At 35.5% G+C, this 19,341-nt stretch overlaps 1 protein-coding gene across 3 annotated transcripts in view; it reads right to left on the bottom strand.

Moving 5' to 3' along the window:
* Nucleotides 1–19,341, bottom strand: part of LOC146529823 (protein kinase C-binding protein NELL1-like) — a 41,793-nt gene that overhangs the window by 3,751 nt on the left and 18,701 nt on the right. For all 3 annotated transcript variants that reach the window (XM_085200260.1, XM_085200261.1, XM_085200262.1), the window contains exons 2-13: nucleotides 13,423–13,530; nucleotides 5,742–5,892; nucleotides 4,235–4,511; nucleotides 3,505–3,660; nucleotides 3,126–3,254; nucleotides 2,851–2,944; nucleotides 2,296–2,487; nucleotides 1,986–2,105; nucleotides 1,717–1,856; nucleotides 1,310–1,430; nucleotides 678–911; nucleotides 372–479 (exon numbers count right to left, since the gene is read on the bottom strand). In XM_085200260.1, the coding sequence (XP_085056386.1) occupies nucleotides 372–479; nucleotides 678–911; nucleotides 1,310–1,430; nucleotides 1,717–1,856; nucleotides 1,986–2,105; nucleotides 2,296–2,487; nucleotides 2,851–2,944; nucleotides 3,126–3,254; nucleotides 3,505–3,660; nucleotides 4,235–4,511; nucleotides 5,742–5,892; nucleotides 13,423–13,530 (1,830 nt within the window). The remainder of the gene's footprint in view (nucleotides 1–371; nucleotides 480–677; nucleotides 912–1,309; nucleotides 1,431–1,716; nucleotides 1,857–1,985; nucleotides 2,106–2,295; nucleotides 2,488–2,850; nucleotides 2,945–3,125; nucleotides 3,255–3,504; nucleotides 3,661–4,234; nucleotides 4,512–5,741; nucleotides 5,893–13,422; nucleotides 13,531–19,341) is intronic.

The following is a 19,341-nucleotide window of genomic DNA, read 5'->3' as shown; positions in this document are numbered from 1 at the left end:
AAATAAGTTAGGCAAAAAATATCTACAGTCAAGATACTCTTACATTTTCAGCCCAATTGCGGTTGAATAGTGGAGCTTAACGCCGCACTTAGTCTACCAGAACGGGAAATTATTCATTCCCATTCGCAATCATCGCGTTTGCGTCACGATAGGCTCTACGATATTTATCTCTATATGTGCATATAAAAGCATTATAAATACATTATTTATGATCTGGGAAAATAGGACTACACTCTAGAGTCTAGACATCTAGATAAAACTAATGTGCTTAATGCAATAATTCAGTAATTATATATTCGTCCTATTTTGTTATACTTTTATTTATTATTTTTTGCAATACATAAAAACATTAGGTATGTTAAAAAACTTACTAAGTTCACACTCGTGTGTGTCACATTCACACCGGAAGCCTCCGTCAGTGTTGACGCACCGCGCGCTCGGATGGCACGTGTGGAAGCCCTCGGCACATTCATCTACATCTGGAATTACATAATTTTAATTTTCCAATGGACACGATCTCTACTCTTCTTAAATAGTATTAAAAAAACGCATTATTTAAATTAGGACTCCAATAATTTCTTTCGTTATAATAGGAAAAGTTAAAAAAACAACTAAATAGTCTGAGGTTAAAAAAATTAATACAGTGTTTTTTGTCACTATAAGCATACGTATCTCACCTTCACAATGATCCTGATAAGGATCCCGCCTATACCCGTCCCGGCACACGCAGTAGTACGAGCCAGGTGTGTTGACGCACAACGCGCGAGGCACGCAGGCGGCGCGCGCGGTCGTGTGAGCCTCGCACTCGTCCACGTCGCGCTCGCACCGCGTGCCTGTGAAGCCTCGTGCGCACGCGCAGTGCTCCGGAGCCGCACACTCTCCTCCGTTTAAGCAACCTCCTGTACAAATTGCTGTGGGTATACGATGTTCATTATTATTTTTGTTTATTTGTATAAGTTTAATAAATTATTATTGTACAAGTAGTGCAATTATCGTAAGAAAATCAATTTATGTGGGAATAGATTTAAATAATTAATTGTAGTCTTTCCTTTTTATCACACTCAGTGCTAACATAAAAGGAGACGATTGTTGTAACATAGGGAAACATTGTCCGACTGATAACACGACGATAGTGAATTCGATTACCGATATGAGGAATGATGATATTTAGGCTAAACGAATAATTCGAATGATCTCGGAGAGAGGAGAACGGAATATCTTACCACTTAGTTCTCTATGCCTAATCTGTGGTTTATGATTTAAATAAAAAAAAAAAACAACAAATAACATATCGCCTATAATAACTCACGCTGGCAGGTGTACCCGTCGCCGGAGTAGCCCTCCCGGCAACGGCAGGAGTAGGAGCCGGGCGTGTTGCGGCACTCGGCGTGCGCGTGGCAGCCGTGCGTCTCGCTCGCACACTCGTCCACCTGGACCCCGGCGTGGTTTAGTTTAATTAAGCTTTTTAATATTGAAATGTATACAAATTTCAAAGCAATGGGATTCGAATTTTCGGAAAATATTTTCCAATCCTCAGGATTTGTTTGAAAATAATACTGTATAATATTATACAATATTATTATCATAAGCATAGCTAATAATTTAGAACAAAAATTGGGACACATTTACATTCTCTATGAATGCGCTATAATAAGATCCAATCTCTGACGTGTTGAATAACAAATTTGATATAAAATAAAATTTAATATGATATACCTCTGCACAATTAAATTTATCCCGGCGCGTGTACCCTGGCAGGCACTGACAGACGTATCCACCGACCACATTGACGCAGCTGGTGTTGGAGTGGCAGTGGTGGCCCTCTCGTCCTCCTGCTCGCTGACATTCATCCACATCTGTTGATGAAAGATATTGCATATAATATTAATTTTGTTAACAACCTTTATATCTCGCATATAATAGGGTAGATAGAGGGAACAGGGTTAAGTTATTTCTGACTTTTCGCTTTTAAGAATTTCAATTACCTGCACAAGTGATTCCATCTCCTTGAAACCCCTGGTTACATTTACAAGTGTATTTTGTATTGAGATTCATACACATCGCATTGTCGTCACACGAATGACCCATACTGCAATAATCCACTCCTGAAATTGCATAAAAGAAAATATACAAATTATTAACAAATATATTTAAAATTGTAAAATTATATATTAAATTGCTATAACTTCAAAATCCATCGAATCAAATGAATTTTGAATCTGAGTGAAGTGAAATAAAATTGATCTAAGGTAAAAAATAGTTATATTTGAAGTATATTACTAGTATAAATGATACCTGGACAAAACTTGCAGCACTCCCCGGGCACGGTGAACTGGTCGGGCGCGTCGCACGGCAGCGGCGGGCACGCCGTCTCGGGGTCCACGCGCGTGCACTGCATGTTGCCGTCGTGGCACACGCACTCCGCGCACTCCTTGGGCGCGAACCGCTCCCCGTGCTCGTACAGTGTCCCCTTTAATAGGCATTGTCCTGGAAATATTATGAAAAGAAATATATTTAATAGATGTATTAAAATTCCATAACAATATTAGGGAGAGTGAATTATATTTCGTTTTCTCGCTCTGGTAAAAAGACCAGTCGACATGCAATACCTGAGTAAAGCGAGGAATGAAGTGTCTTAGCACTAATAGGAGGTTCCATCTGCCTACCCTAGCTAAATGAGGGATACGTCGTGAAATTACAAAAATATGTAAATTATGCTCGTACTATGATAATTGAATATGCATATTATGTGTCAATGAAATATATATTTATAATATTTATTTATTATATGTGAAATAAATATATAACATTTAGTAGTCTATTATGAAATCCAAAGACAAACGGACTTACTAAGACAAGTAGGACAACATTCTCCTGGATGAAGAACTGGATTTTTACATTCTGCTCTGTCGCACTCTACTGGCCTGCACGTAATTTCGCCATGCTGTAAACAAATTACTTTATCAATTTACATGTACTAATAGTATATTTCGGCAGCAGCTTAATATTTTACAGTTTATTGGTTTATTGGTCTTAATGGTATGACAATATTAGGTATTTTACTAAATGTTATTCGGAAGTTAATTTATTATGAATATTCGCATTCAATAAAATCTGAGTCTTACCACGCAGGAGCATCGATTGCAGTCTTTTTGCCAGGTAGCGCCGTCAGCGTGCACTGTGCCGTTAGAGTAACACGACTTCTGACAGTCGCACTGCTCTAGCCGCGCCAGCCTCGCCTCAGTACCTACCAACTAGAAAGACCATTGAATTTAATGTTTATTTTTTATGCTAGGTTGTATATTTTTTATATGTGAAAAATAACCTGAAGTTTGTACAACATGTAATGTCTCTAGAATTCGGCGGAAAATGGGGAACGGAGTGTCTTAACATAAAGTTGCCTATTCTGCCTGTTGTGTCCGGGATATAGCAGGGTGGGTTGTAAAATTTTACGTGTTCAACCTAAAGGTATACTTATAAGTATTAGCGCCTACTAATATTGACCTTGAGTGATAAGTCATGGATATGCGAAGTTAGTTCCTGTACTGTAGCCTGTAGTAGTGCAAACTGCCCGCAGGTGGGGCACTCGGAGTCCAGCCCCGGGCACTGCACCAAGTAGCCGTGAGGTCCACTTACTAATCTTACATCTTGTATAGTTCCCTGGAAATATTTAAAAACATGTTAGTTAGCATATTTTTGGTATTTTGATAATAATAATAATAATATTCATGTATATAGGCTATCGCTTAGCTGTTGGATCAAGAACCGGATACAGAAGGCAGTAATACTTGAGACGGCACGTATTGTGCGGAGGTTCCTCTCTCTGGAGCCCTAGCCACCGATGGCTTGGACCCTTGTCCCGCCCTCGGAAGTGTGGTTTTTTATATTTTTAAATGTATCTTTTTTATAATAATTTATATTTAAAAATGTAAAATTGATTCGCTTATTTAATAAAAGTATATTCTGTATATTCATGTAAATCATTAGTCTGAAAAACAAAATGTAACAGGCGAATTATAATATTTTTTAAAAATAAGTCACGGCAAAGAATTCCATTTGAATTTTTATGTGCCTTTCGATACATTCCTACATTTCCAAAAGTTAGAAATCGGGACTTGAGGATCCTTCACCACTACATTATATGTATATTTTAAGTAATTTCTATACTTAATTAACTATTTATTTAGATATATATATTAACTATATAGATTAACTATTATTTTTCTTTTCTCACCTTAAATAAAGAATGTTTACTGTTTCTCTGTCCAACCCATAACGACAGTTGCGGTTGAGTAAAGTTGCGATCTGGTGGTGGTATCAGGCGACGGTAGAGCGGGTGGCAGTCGACCAGCAGCGTGGCCTGCGCGCCCGACACGGCCAGCGCCACGCGGTGCCACGCGCCGTCCGCAAGGCGGAACGGGAACGTCTCCACCCGAGCTGTGGCGCTCCCCGCCGCCACGTAGTGTAACCGCACCTCATCTCGGCGACCACTGGACTGCAGCTCCAAGTACCTGTGCAGCACAGAGGCACATAGCTACCGAGTGTCATAACCCGTCGCCGCGCTCTCGGAACCTCCCTCCGAGCGAACTGTTCCGAGGTACACGAACACAACCACAGATACTCGGACGGCAGACGGGGGGGAGGGCAGACCGACTGCGAGCGGGCCTCGGCTCGCTCTACATCTCAATATCGCTCGCTCGGGAAGGGGACCATGTACCTCGGAACGAATCGCGTTCGGTGTCAATAGAGCTACTTGGTGTCTGATGGAAAGCCAGAGGGACGACGATTTGCAATGTCCGATCGCGGATGAAAATTCTGGAGGGAGATTCGGCACCAACCGACGGGCGACTGACCGCCGGCAGCCTGTTCCGATCAGAGCGACGACCTAGTCTGAATGCGCAATTACTGATTCCCATGTCGCTTGGAATGCAAGTGCGGAGCCCGGCAGTGGTCTATGGAGGCGGACGCGGGCCCACAGCGGCGCGGCTTACAACAACATCCAGCTGAACATTGAAAGACGGTTTATGAGGGAACAGATAGACAGTCACAGAACAGTACACGTCAAGACACAGAACACAAGATGGCGACGGCGGAGGGGGCGCGAGGGAGCGCGGTGGAGCATGCAAGTCGACCCGCCCGCGACACGTACGGCCATGCAGAGATCACAGTGAGCGCAACAAGGTGGATATGGATCGAGGAGGGCATTCCGAGGCACAGGACATTCCAAGATACATGATTCTCCCCTATGCGCGCGCACGGATGCCGCGGGGCGCCATGCGTGCGCGCGCAGCGATGTTGAGATCTAGAACTTACCGGAGAGCGTCGCCGACCGAGCCGGGCGTGGGGACCTGCTGGGGCGCGCGCGCTGCACGGCCGCCGCCCGCGCCGCGTGTTCATGCCGGTGTTCTACCCGACACCAAAGTGTAGTTTTATTAGATAACTATAACTTATTCATCTTTTTAGTACGATAAGCTATCATTGTAAAAACTCCACGTATAATTTTTGATATAAAATATATATGATTCAGGTTAGAACCAGGGGCAAACTAAACGTCAACACATATATTACATGCAAAGTAACAGATATAGATTTTTTATTAGTTTCTATATTTGTAAACAAAATCGTCACAAGATCCAAATATACTGCATACTGCATAACTTTATAGAAAATTAAAATGTTTCAATCGAAACAGTAAATTTGGAGCTGACTGTCTGTTGCTAGGTCACACAAACATCAAGTACCTGTTGTAGCCGTGCGAGAAAGATAAAATAGTGCCAGAGTTAGCGGGCTCCTGGCGAAGCGTGGCAAGCACTGTAAATTCTGGTGAGCGACGCAGTAGTTCCGTCGCGCGTTCAAACGTAGCCCCGTCCACCTGCAGCAGCCGAGACTCTCCTGAAATATGTTTAATTAATAATGATTGCACTCAATCTGGGTAACGTTGATTCTTCTGATAGTGGGACCTCGAACTAGTTCCGATCAATTTTCTGCTAGTTAAATTTCATAGTACCTACACGTATCATAGCACGTTATTAAATGAAATTATTTGACCTTATTAAAAAAGATTATATTTAAGGTCTGCAGCCATAATAAATTACGATTAAAATCGGTAAATTCAGTAGTCCAGTAAGGCTTTGGATATATAACGTCGTACTGCGGTGGCAGCTTGCCAACTTTAATGACTACAACTTTTCTTGTGACTCGTTTGCGTTATTAGTTATATATTATATGTGTGTCATATTAATTTTGATAACTATTCGTATTTTTTAAATATTTTCACTATATTGTAAATGTGACGATTATTGGTTCGATTCCCACCCGGGACAATAAATTGTTTCGAAATCTGTGTGGAAAGTGGGGAATGGAGTGTTTTAACAGTAGCTTACGTTCTCTCTACTTAGCATGATATGCGGGAAATTTTTCTAATAGAATGCTTTTTAGGACACTGTATAGAAAAAAAATAACAAAATCAATCAATCAATGAAAAATAATTAATTTTCGTTAAAATTATTAATTGTTAATATTATTTATGGCAAGACATGACACTTGCACAAATAATGATTATGTATTCTAGTAAATACAATAAATTAAACAAACTAACAAACTGTCACGATTCAATCGTAGTTTCAATAATAAAATGCGCAATACAAAGATTTTCAAAGGGGGAGACTATAATCGTGCGATTCGCACGTGGATGACGTGACGCGCCGCGGGGGGCTAATGGCACTGAAGGGGACACGCCAGGCCAGGCCAGGCCTGATTGGGAAGGAAATGTACTTACTAGTTGTTGGAAATTTTAATTAAACACTTTTACCGTCGTATTCTGTCGTGCCTGAAGAGGGTTGATTAGATAGCGGTGCTTTATTTCGGTAGCTTTTAACGCATAATGATGATTTAATTGAAGATTTGAAATATCTGTACAATATTGTGGTATTCTTTAATACATATACATTTAAAAATACTTCTTAATATTTAAGAATATATATAATTAAAAAATATTACTGTCTTGTAATATACTTTGAGAAAAAAAATAACGTTCCATAAGTCCAGTTTTGAATATTTAAAACGTACAGTAGGTACATTTTAATAAAGTTTTCGTTGTTCCTGAAATAAAGCGAATTCCAATAGTAGACTGAGTAAAATATTACTATTAAACTTTGAAAATGAATTTTCAATTTCGGCGACGTAGTTTGAAATGCAATTGTACGCATCCACGGACTTGACGATGTTTCGAACTTTTCCGACAGAGCGTTGAACTTCTAGGAACGTCTACGCCTTTCCCCTATTATTGTTATAGATTATTTATTGGATATATATATATTAAAAGTGTTTACATTCATAGGCCACATATTAATTTTATGGTAATCAGCATTTCATTCAAATTAAAGTATGCCCTAAAAAAAGGTAATTGGATATTTAATATTAATATTTCGGTAATAAAAATATATTACCTGAAAAAATATTTTTACAACAAAATTATACTCGGTCTAAATACACGAGCCAGTCTAGTTATATTTGAATTTAGAATTTAGATTAACGAAATGCAAATCTCAAACCGTAAAAGTGCTAACGACTTACAAGCACGCTATAAGGATAAAACATTTATTTAATTAGATATACATGTAATTATGTATTTTTGTACTTGTTAGGAAAGTAATAAATACGTACGTCACTATTCCCTTATCTACCCTTATTTTAGATTTGTTTTATGAAGCCAAGGCCATGAAAATAGTACAAAAGCAAATATGTATAATCAATGTCAAGAAAAACTTAAAAAAATAACTATAACATTTTTTACAAGATGATCAGAAAGCGTTAATTTTTTTTTATTAAACTACATAATTATACAGTAACAATTCAATATCCAATACATTTAATAAATATATTGGGCCATAAATAAATTACAATAAATAAAAGCAATTTAACTATAATACCTTCACAATATCGGGGTCCGATTTATTTTATAAAATATCTCGACGAACAATATTCCGTATATTGTTAGTCATAAACAACCCCAAAATGTTTTGGTTTCATTAAATCACCCTTGTCGAATTTATCGTTCACAAATATTTGCAAAGCATTATGGAAGGACTATTGAATAGATCCCTGCAGTGAATTTATTTATTGGCCATCGTTCGACACGACCGGTGACACTGGTTCCCTTTGACGGTCATCCGCTTTAAGGGACACTTACTTACTGCGGACAAACTGGGATTTAAGCTCGTGAAATCACACGTCATAAAAAATAAACTAAATATGTTGGTTTTGCAGAAAATATAATTTTTCAATTCAGTTCAAAATTTGGCACTCCGTTCTCTCTGACTACCCGCTAAGGATAAAGCGTGAAGTAAATAGTGTTACTATTATTAAAAATTGTATTTACAATAATAAATAAAGTTAACCTGCTATAGGAACACTAGTTTATTAAACATTAGAAGAAAAAAATAGATAATTTACTTTTTTCCTAACACGACGAGAATGTTTTGCTATGCACATGACTTAGCTTTATAATTATAACGGATCAGTAAGCAAATCACTGCAGACCAGTGACGCGCGGTGACACCCTTTAAAAAACATTTTTTTTTAATTATGTTTTAATAAGTGTGAGCTTAACGTTCAGGACATAAAAAGTTTATTTTATACACATATTTTAAATTTTAAAATATATTCCTTTTTTTATGTTATTAAATTGAACATTTTTCAGTTGTATTCTTTACGTTTTTTCATGAAATCGCTTTACGGAATTAAAAATTGAATACATAACAACGCTAATGTTTAGTCATTCCATGCGTTCTTAGTTATTTAGATCATCTCCCCAAGTATGATATTTTAGTATTCTCTAGTCCAATCATTATTGTGAATACAGTTCTTCAAAAAGCTTTGAATAATCTGTGATTCCATACAGCAAGTAGTAGTGAATGCATATTTCACATTAAAGAATGGACGATATTTTTACAAATATCAACTAGTAGGCCGTCGCTCGTGGCGCAGGTGCACAAGTGTATGACTGCAAGGCAACAATCGTGGGTTCAGCTCCCACTCGAGGGAATAAATTGATTTTTTTTCATTTCTTCGCTCTGGTACTAAGGCATGCGCTAGATACGGTGGTGACTTCCGCCATTCAACACGCACTACCATGAAAATTTTGCGGAAAATGGGGAACGGACAGTCCGTTCTGATCGCTAGGTTTGAAAAAATACCTACGCGTAGTACAAGTTATCTCATGCCAATACTGTTTCTATTACTCCTTAAAAACCAAAACAGTCAATTCTTGTCACAACAGAAACTCACAATATGAATACGCTTGTCTCTCACAGTCGCTACCGTAAATGTAGCGGCTGTCAGAGTCATTTTTCCATTTCCGCTGTATATGACAGGCTGTCGGTAAGTAATCATTTGTAATATATACGAGTTTCAGTGTAATATAAAATTATTAATACTAATTATATATATATAAATTAATAACTTTTTCGACTAGAACCTATAATACAATTTATTTAGTTTGCTATTTAGAATAAACATTTTAAAATGTAGAATATAAAAGAATAATTATATTATCATTTTATTCCTACTGATATTTAGCATTTTTTTACCTACTTCTTTCATATCGTAAGAATATCTCTAGTATAAGACTTTTTGAAAATATATTTTACTCTTGGTAAGCCTGTCTACTTGCAACATTTAGCAGATGTAACAGTGAATACAAACAGAGTTAACTTAGATTAAACGTCAGATAGTTTGCTCCAGATGTTGTATTAAACCTGTCTGCGGCGTGTTTCCCTACAGCGAGGACAATAGAGCGTTTGACACCAGCAGAACAAAAAGCCCCGCAAATTAGGGCGCAAGGAATGGGCGGACCCTTCGACAATTACGCAAGTTCACAGTTCACATCTAGGGTAATGGCGTCTTTCGCAAATGTGTAAGTTAAATGAATTGTATAAAAAAGTATCTCACCTAACTAGTTTATGTGTAAATATTAGTTGTAATATATTAGAAATGTATATTTTTTCTTCGTTATTACTTTTTTCAGGTTTTTCAAGAAATGTATTAATTTTAGTTGTTTATTAAATTCGTTTATTTCACAATGCTAATAGATATTATTACTTAACATTGATAATATGATAAATATACGATTGTGGAATCGATATTACTAATTGTATTTTATAATGCGTTTCAAAATTTCAAGTGTTAAGAGAGAACTAGCGAATGCTCACGACTTCGCCCGCTTGAACTACACAATTATATATTTACTGATTTGAATTATTTTCATTTTCTAATTACATCATCACATTAAAGTTCAAGCCAATTCAACACAAAAATATAGCAACTTTGTGGAACAAAATACTAAAAGTTGATATATATTTTTTTACTTATGAACCGACTAAAATAAAATAACATTAGTGAAATAAGAACTTAAGAATAAGAAAACATCACTTAGATAATTTAATACGTTTATGTGATCGGCAAACTAACAAGCAGATAAAAAAAATCAAAATAAGTGTTTTAGGCGTTATTACATACATTAATTCCCTCAAAAATAGACTGTCATATATTTTTCATGTACAGACAGCAATCAGTTACAATTTTATTACATGTATTAATAGCATTAATAGCATTCATTGCGGACCCTACGTTGAATCGTAACAGATTTTAGGCCGCGCTGGGCTTTAATCACAATTTGTGGTGGCGGGATGGCACTTGCGGGATTACGGTCGCTCTATAGGCAACGGGCTTGTTTCGTGGGACAATCAGAGGGATTAGCGTCAATTGCATTCGAGAGATTACATCGGATGTATTGGAGAATATTGAAATCCGTGTATTGTACATTACGAATAATATTATTTTCTTATATATTCCTGTGAAATAGTTTGAGATAATACGATTAAATAAATATAAAAGCATACGAATATAATATAATGTATTCCCATTTTATAATATACTAGTGACCGTTTTTCATGCCACGACCATCAATAATATTTAATTGCCAATGAAACAATTAACAACTTTTGCTCATGTGCCATTTCCTGATTTCGTAGGTAGATCTTATCTGCTTTATGGTTCTTCGTCTCCATCTTTAATTTTTATGTCAACTAACTATAACAACCCGCATGGTCAAATACGTAAGAGTTACGTATGACACGTGACACGTGACACGTTCTAAGAGCCTGACAACTATGATCATAGGTCAACTGTGTAGTACTTTTTATTTATTTATTTATTTAATTAATAAATAAATAATATGTTCGTAGACACTTACAGGGTTTGGGGGGTAATAATTGTAGCAACTAAATTGCAATCGCAATACAAGGGTTAAATTTATGATGTCAAGATAATAATTTATTACTATTTTTATTAAAGAAATATAAAAAAACATCCCGCATTGTAATTTCTGGACGAAGCCGCCACGTGTCTAACATAGCCACGACCCCTCGCTTACAAGTTGCAAGTCAATCTTTTCATAAGATTTTATTCTGTTCATTAAAAATTGAATATTGTAAAGAACGAGGGTCAGCTCCCTCTTCATAGGGATGCTCCGGAAATAAAAATGATTTCTAGTACAAACAATGAGCATCATGTTGCATCGATCAAACTGTAATATACAGAAATTTATGGTACATAAATTCCTATTAAATAAGTATTATATGAGGGAGGCCTACGTTCAGCAGTGGACGGCGATAGGCTGATGAAAAAAAAAATATTATATAAAAAACGGTATTTTAGTTCATCTCTAAGTTATATTATCATATGGCATCCTCAATAGATAGGTTCTCTTTGCCTACCCTGCTGTGTGCAGGATACAGCAAGAAGCTGATTTTTAATCATAGAGCATAAATTAATATCTCCGTATCATAAACTGGTATCGAAATTTTTATAAGCAATGAAAATCCAAAGATTTTTAAATTAAACTATCAAAATATAAAAATTAAACAAATTTTGTACGTAATTAGAACCCTCACTCGGAAATTGAAACCTAATGAGGCGCGGTGGCAGCCATTACGCGGAAGCTTTAAGTATAATTGTAGTGAATGAAATATGCCTTGCGCTTTCATACTTTACAAGTATTCGAAATAACATTTATATTATAAATTGTTTTCTATAAGCATTTTTTTTTCAGCTATGCGCTGTATCCCATATATAGCAGGGTAGACAGAGGAAACCTAGTGTTAAAACACCCTATTCTCTAGTTCCCAACGAATTCTAGAGGTATTGCGTGTATTGGTAGTGGTGAAGTTCAACGCCGCACTTTGCCTCGGTACTAAATTAAAATGAAAATACTAAGTATTTCCTTTCCTAAGGAATTTGTTTCGTCGAAGGATTTCGTTTCCTTCGGAAATTAAACCTCTCCGCTATGATTGGTCTTTATTAGCATTTAATTTAACATTTTGTGAGTTTTTAGCACATTTCTCTCTAATTTTTCTGCAGTAAACATCTAGTTTTAAGACACTTCATCGATAATTTTAAAGCTATTTCTACATGAAAATAATTAAGTATAAAATAGCTATCATATTGTTGTAATACAATATACCACCAAACGTACTATTACTGTTAGTGTTCATAGAATGTGCTCGTTTAGTTATATAGACTCGTAGACTAAGTACATAGGGGTGTGTCGGCACTCACCAAGATGTACACTAAGTAAAATGGCACTGCGATGAATTGCACCTTACAGTTTACACCTCGCCATGTTTACAATCCATTATGTGATTATAGAGGAAGATGAATCAAATGCCATTTCTTAGATTAAAAATATTATACTTCTTCTATTATATAACTTATTATTGACATTTTATATAAATTTAGTTACAATTTGATTCGAGCCCTACTAAATTGGCAGCAAGAATTTTTGTTTTGCAAATATTTACACACAGGAAACCAAGCATATTTTTTTGTTTCCCTTTTTATAACCAATGATTAGTTGGGTAACCTAGCATCATTTTCTTTATCGAAACACCCATTATCGAAACTCCGTTCCCTCGTATAGATAAGAAAATAGAAGATATTGTTATAAAAATGGTGACGCAGCCAACGCGCCATTGGCGTCTTTGACTATAGATAAATAATATTTGTGAGTTTCCTTTCTCTATCTGATTACATTAAATGCAGAGTCGGCCTTGTAAGTTGCAATAATTATAAAGGGGTGCATAAGAAAGTACGGAGTGAATTATTCCTAGGTTCAGTTCCTGTTTCGTAAGAAATATGTAAAAATATAAAAATTAATTGAATATTAATAATATTTTGCTACATAAAGTAATAGTCCAGTGCCCACGTTAAGTTCCGTCACTTACGCAATGCCTTGAGAAATCGGAGAAGAGTGCAGAACCGAAGTGTCTTAACGGGAACGGAGTATCACTAAGTTCCCAGTTTTTACCTGCCTACCCTGCTATGTGCGGGATACAGCGTAAATTTAAAAAAGTAGTTATTTACCTTGTAAAGCGTAGGCGGTGCGCTGCGTCTGCATGCCCGGAGCGATGCTGACGCCGACACGCGTCGTGTTGTGCAACGACAGCGCGGCCAGCAGGTCTAGCTCGGTGGCTGTAACAATGTTTATTATAAGTAAAAACATATTTATATAACACGTAATATAACAAGATTGATAGCATAGGTAAAGTAATATTAAAAACAATATTGTTTCTGTTCTTTTTTTTAGTAACAGAATATTCTTAAAATGTAGTCGCAAAGTATGTATATACTATATGTACATATAAATGGAACTTTCAGCACTATATATTACTCTTACCTATGGGTAATAATAATATTTTTGTAATTGTATAATAAATTTTTAATATTAGTTTTACAGCACCGACAAATAAAAAGGACTATAAAAATAAGAAAGAAAAACTATAAAATGATTATATCCTATGTAATTATTACACCAACGAAATAAATATTTAATTATCCATAAATTCGTCCCACTTATACGCAATCGATAGGAACGTACTCCGAAAAAATTGGGAACAAACGGTTTATTGATCGAAGACCATGGAATGTTCTGTAAATATTATAGCAACTAGCGACCTTGTATAAGACGCTTAGACTATTCCAATTTGGTTAACTTCGTTTCTTACTTTTATAAGTGAGTTATGTAATTTCATTGTATAGTTGAAATAAAATTAGGTATGACTCCCACTTGAGGCTATGTACATTTCTTCGCTTTGGTATCGAGGCAAAGTATTTAGTTCTCCTACTCCTGAACCTGGCGGAAAATGGAGAAAGGAGTATCTTAACATTAGATTCCCTTTATCTGCCTTGATGTTAAAAAGCTATTAATAAAAACTAATATTACAGCGTACAAACTGCATATTATTAATGTTCACAATTAATAATAACGTAACATTCTAACTTATCCTTTTAACATAACATTGTAATTAAAAAAACAAAAACTATTCTATTTGAATTTAAAATAAAAAGACAAGTAAAAGACATGCATTCGTACTCCATTGTAAAGACAAAGTAAACTCATTTGTCTCTACAGCGAGCGTCATCTATCACATGCAAGCCAGTCACGTAGCGCTACACCGCCCGCGCCGTAGCGCGTAGTCGCTGCTACGTATTGTTAAGCTTTGCATCGGTATGCAATGGTGTCGAGAATAATAGATGAATAATAATTAACATATGGAAATTTTTCTTAATGAGAAATATTTTAATTTAGAATTTTACTGTATTTCTCTTCGTATATGTTTTCGACATGTTTATTAAATTTTTAATATGTATTACATTATATAAGCGGCCATTATAGAGGCCAATCGTGGTGCAGGTATGGACAGTGTGTAAGACTAGATCCCCAGGTTATCTCTGCCTACCCTGCTATATGTGGGATACAGCGTGAAGTTAAAAACATATTTACCATCAAAAATACCTATAATTACCACCATACTCTTGTTTCATAGTGAAAAGCTTAAATTATAAAAAATCCCTTATAAGCTTGAGGTTAATTTCATGAACGGCCTTAGTTAAAGCACTCGACTCCAAAAAGATTTCAACTCGTCAAAACTCGTTAGGGAAAACTGAATTAGTACTAAAGGCACGGGCGCGCCTCTTCATTCCAACTTCAATTAAAACGTCCGCTTTTATGAAATTATCACTTTTTCAGAAGTCTCTTGTCGGTCGCTTGTCGAGAACGTGAAATTCGTGACGCCTTTGACAAAGGCTTGAAAGACGTTTTGAAATTTTATTTTTATTCTTTTTTAAATTTGACATTCTATACTGATGTTTTTTTTTTGCTTTTATGAAGTAAATATAAATATATGATATAATTATATTTTCTTTGTTTTTTTAGCTTCCTACTATATCCCGCATATAGCAGGGTAGGCAGAGGAAACCTGAGAATCACTAGATTCTAATTAAGACACGCTTTTTCCATTAAGAAACTTCTTTACTTTCCACCACTTCTAGAGGCACTGTGGTTTGAGTGGCGTAACTCAGCACCGTTCTTTGCCTCGTTACCAAAGCAAGGAAAATAGAAATCGAACTCACAACCTGTCGCGATAAAGTCACACCCTTGTTCCCCAACTTCACGGCTAGCCTCTATATCTAATAATATTTATATTATTTTCTTATGAAATTCGTGTTATCATTATATTTCATTGACAGCGAAAGCTGATTAAAATAAAAAGAGTAAAAAGCGCATATGCAAAATAAAATCAGATTTTATAAAGCAGCGATACGTTGCTTCAATATGTTGTTATTTATTTAGTTAATATCTCAATTTACAGCTCTGTCAGTCTCATCCAGGCGCCCGGTCGCCGCCGCGTCTGCCTCCCCGAGACAGATCCTCGTATCGCCTCGTAAACTACGTCCAGACTGACTCGTCTGGCCTAGCGACATCTTACAAAGTATAATTTTGTTATTATACAACGTTTGCACTTAGCAAATATATAACTATAAATATTCAATTATTATAAACTCTTTATTTGTTTAATCATATTAATGTGTTTTTATTTAGCTTTCTATATCTTGGGGACACTGACACTTGTTTTTTATTGTAGAAATTACAACTCTTCAATAAAAACCAATAACATACAAAAAAATAAGCTTTAATTCATTAATAGCATATTACGTCAATCACATTATAATTATCAGCCTTCCCGTGATAAAAGCCCCATGCAGCCGGATATCATTCTTTGCAACCTTATAGCCCACCATAAATGTTCTCCACGCGATCGTAAACCACGTTTACTCCTATTCGAGAAACTTGCAAAACTGCACTGGAAAATGACTCGACTTCTATCCAAGTTAATTTAGGAACAGTCAATGTGAACTTTATCCCTATGCAATAAAGTTGCAAGTAATTAAGCGTGGATTTAGTAGTAGCGTTAAGGTTTACGAGGCGTGGAAGGATGAAGTAGTATTTGATGCCGCAAATTACAGCAGACTGCAGTTCAGTTAAACGTTATCAAATAGCCTTTTAAGCCTAATGAAAATATTACTATTCTGTATTTTTTTCAGCTTCCTGCTATATTGCGCACATAGCAGGGTAGGCAGAGGAAAACTAGTGTTAAGGGACTCCATTCCCCTGCTGCCTGCTTACTAGAGGCAAGGAATGAAAATATGAAATATTTTATTTCCTCGAGTGGGAGTGGCCTAAAGATATTAAAGTATATTATTTATAAATCACTAAACGTTACTTTACTATAATCATCCCGTGACCTATTAACGTTTAATTATAGGTATTTTTTAGTAAATAAAATATACATAAAACGCGACAGTAATTAAATGGCGAGTAATAGGCCAATTTATCAAATTTGTTCGTCCCAGTAATTAGTGCCGTTGAGGGTCTCTTCGTAAAAGGTTAAACGAGATGGAACAATTTCAGTTATTCATCGCTTGCCGAAAATTAATTAATGTTTGAATAACATCGAACAATTAACAGTTTAGGGGTGTGAAGAGGGTTCAATGATATCATTATTGTTGCTCTTTCAGTAGGAATCACTCATTCCTTCCTTCCATACCTTTTCAAAATATAAGATATTCTTAGCTTCACGTTATATCCCGTAAATAGCAAGGTAGACAAAAAAAAGCTAATATTAGACACTTCGTTACCCAACTATCTCCCACTACCATTATTGAGATATTGCGTATTATTTGGGTGAAATCAACGATGCGCGTTTTATCTTCTTTTTAGGACGGAGAGAGAATCACGGTTCCTTGGATTAGCTGTGAGCTTGTGTAAAATATAAATATTAAACAAAAAAACATACTTTGAAATGGATGACCTCCTTTTTTGAAGTTAATTAAAAAGGCTTTTGATAAATTTAAATAAAAAGCAGTATAAAATTATGCACACGTGATAAAGTTACCATATCGAGGGTGCAGTATCGTTTTCCTGTAGGGGAAACTGAGAAAAGAAATATTTCAATTCACCTCTAGCACAATGCCAACACGAAAATGCTTTAAGGCAAGCTTTTGTCTAATATTACAAAACTACCACTTCTCATGAAACAGGGGAAAGCTTCAACGTTCAAATAAAAGAAGAAAAACGAATAAAAACAACACAGTGTTTTGTTTTTTTTTAAATGTGTTCTTTTATCTAAGGGGTGAAATTTAAACCGAGGAGCCATGAATTTGTATCGTTGCTTTGATAGACATCAATATATATATGGGTCATTCTAGCGAAAATACGAAATTCATGTCCTAATTGATTTTTTCTAAGTAGTTATGAAATTTAAGCAATTATTGTTATTTTGTTACTATGTATGCAATAGTGCATACTTAATACCTATAAGACTTTCTAGTAAACAAGATATCTGATATTTCTTTTCCCTATGTTAACATCAGAAAAACATTCCCTCGCTTTGTCCCAAACTCCAGATTCAAATACTCTATGGTCGCTAAATTGATACATTTCGCTAAATTTTATGTCAGACTTTTACTGATCGCTTAATATAAAGTGGTTTTCTTAAAATATTCATAATTCCAAAAAAATTAGTAAAGGTAATTGAAACTTATGCTTTTGTTTTACTTTGTCCCAAAAACAATAATCATTCCTTCACACTTGTGTTCACAGCCCATTTTTTAACGTGTTATTTGAATTACATTAACACACTCATTTGTTTTTGATAGTTGGCAGTGCTGCTAATAATTTACAATAGTGAATTCATCTTGTGCATGCACATTGTTTCTATTAAGAAAAGATTTAGTTCATAATTTACTAAGTTACATTTCTGGCCGTCATTACATTACATCTTATAAAAATAAGGTAATCAATTTTAACTAATTAACTAATCAACGTTAACGTTGGTTTTGGTAACTAATAACGTGACTATAAAATGGAATACGAAAGAATGCATTTTTATGTGCGTTTCTGGCAGTAATGTTTAATTTCGTCATTCCCTCACCGCCATTCCCTCATAATTATCTGTAATGCGGGAATGATGCGAGGTGAGGGAATGGTTATTTTAACCGTGCTCTTTGTAGGCTTTGTGTGTTTTGGCTGCATTAACGCTAATTGGTCTTTGCTTTCTCGTCTTGGAGCTTTATTAACATAAATATTGCAAAAAAAATCATTAATTAATGACACACAATTAAAATTGAAAAAGAAAGAGTATGATCGGAAACGTTCAAGGGAAAAAAGACTAAAACGAAAGAGTTGCAAAAAAAAATTGTCAAACCTATACGGATTGTTGACATATAGGGATAAAAAAGGTGTGCTATGTAAGAATTCAAGTTCTTTATGACGTTACTAGGCAACAAAGTACTCTTCATACAGGTGTACTTTATTTATCGTCGCAATGGTGCTGTCAAAGTCCACACTATTAGCTCTCTATCTAAAAATAACCGACACGATAATTTGAATGGCTTAAAAACTAAGATTTGAACATTCATATAATTCACATCTTGAGTGATAATCCAGTTAATCAGTACAATAACAAGTTAACTTTTCACATTGTATCTCGACATATAAATAATTTATATCCGAGAACGAGATTATTTTCATGGCATTATTCGTAACCAGGCCATGGAAAATGTGCGCCCGATGGTGTGGGAGGAATTATAAAAAGAACTGCCGATAGAGCTGAAGGCTTTGATACCGTGAATTTCATGAAACTCAAAAATATATATTACTCGAAAGATATCCTCCAATAATATTAATTGAAGTAACCACCGCTGATATCGTAGGGATAGAAAATTTAGTAAGCCTATCAGAATCAATCGCTGCATTTCGTGGAACTCAAAAAAATCTCGAGTTCATAAATCTTTCGTGCAACGATTGCACTGGAAAGTGTAGTCATTATTATTAAGGGTATTACTCGTCTTCCAAGAATAATTCTGGTATGTAAAATTCAAACCCAGAGTGCATCGGATAGTAAGCAATGTTCAAAGATATCCCTTATGAGAATGTTATAG

Source organism: Heliconius melpomene, chromosome 17 (genome assembly GCF_056956725.1).
Source record: "Heliconius melpomene rosina isolate 202511_hmr_F chromosome 17, ASM5695672v1, whole genome shotgun sequence".
NCBI lineage: Eukaryota > Metazoa > Arthropoda > Insecta > Lepidoptera > Nymphalidae > Heliconius > Heliconius melpomene.
Note: the sequence above shows the minus strand (reverse complement) of the source record. Positions and strands in the feature narration are given on the sequence as shown.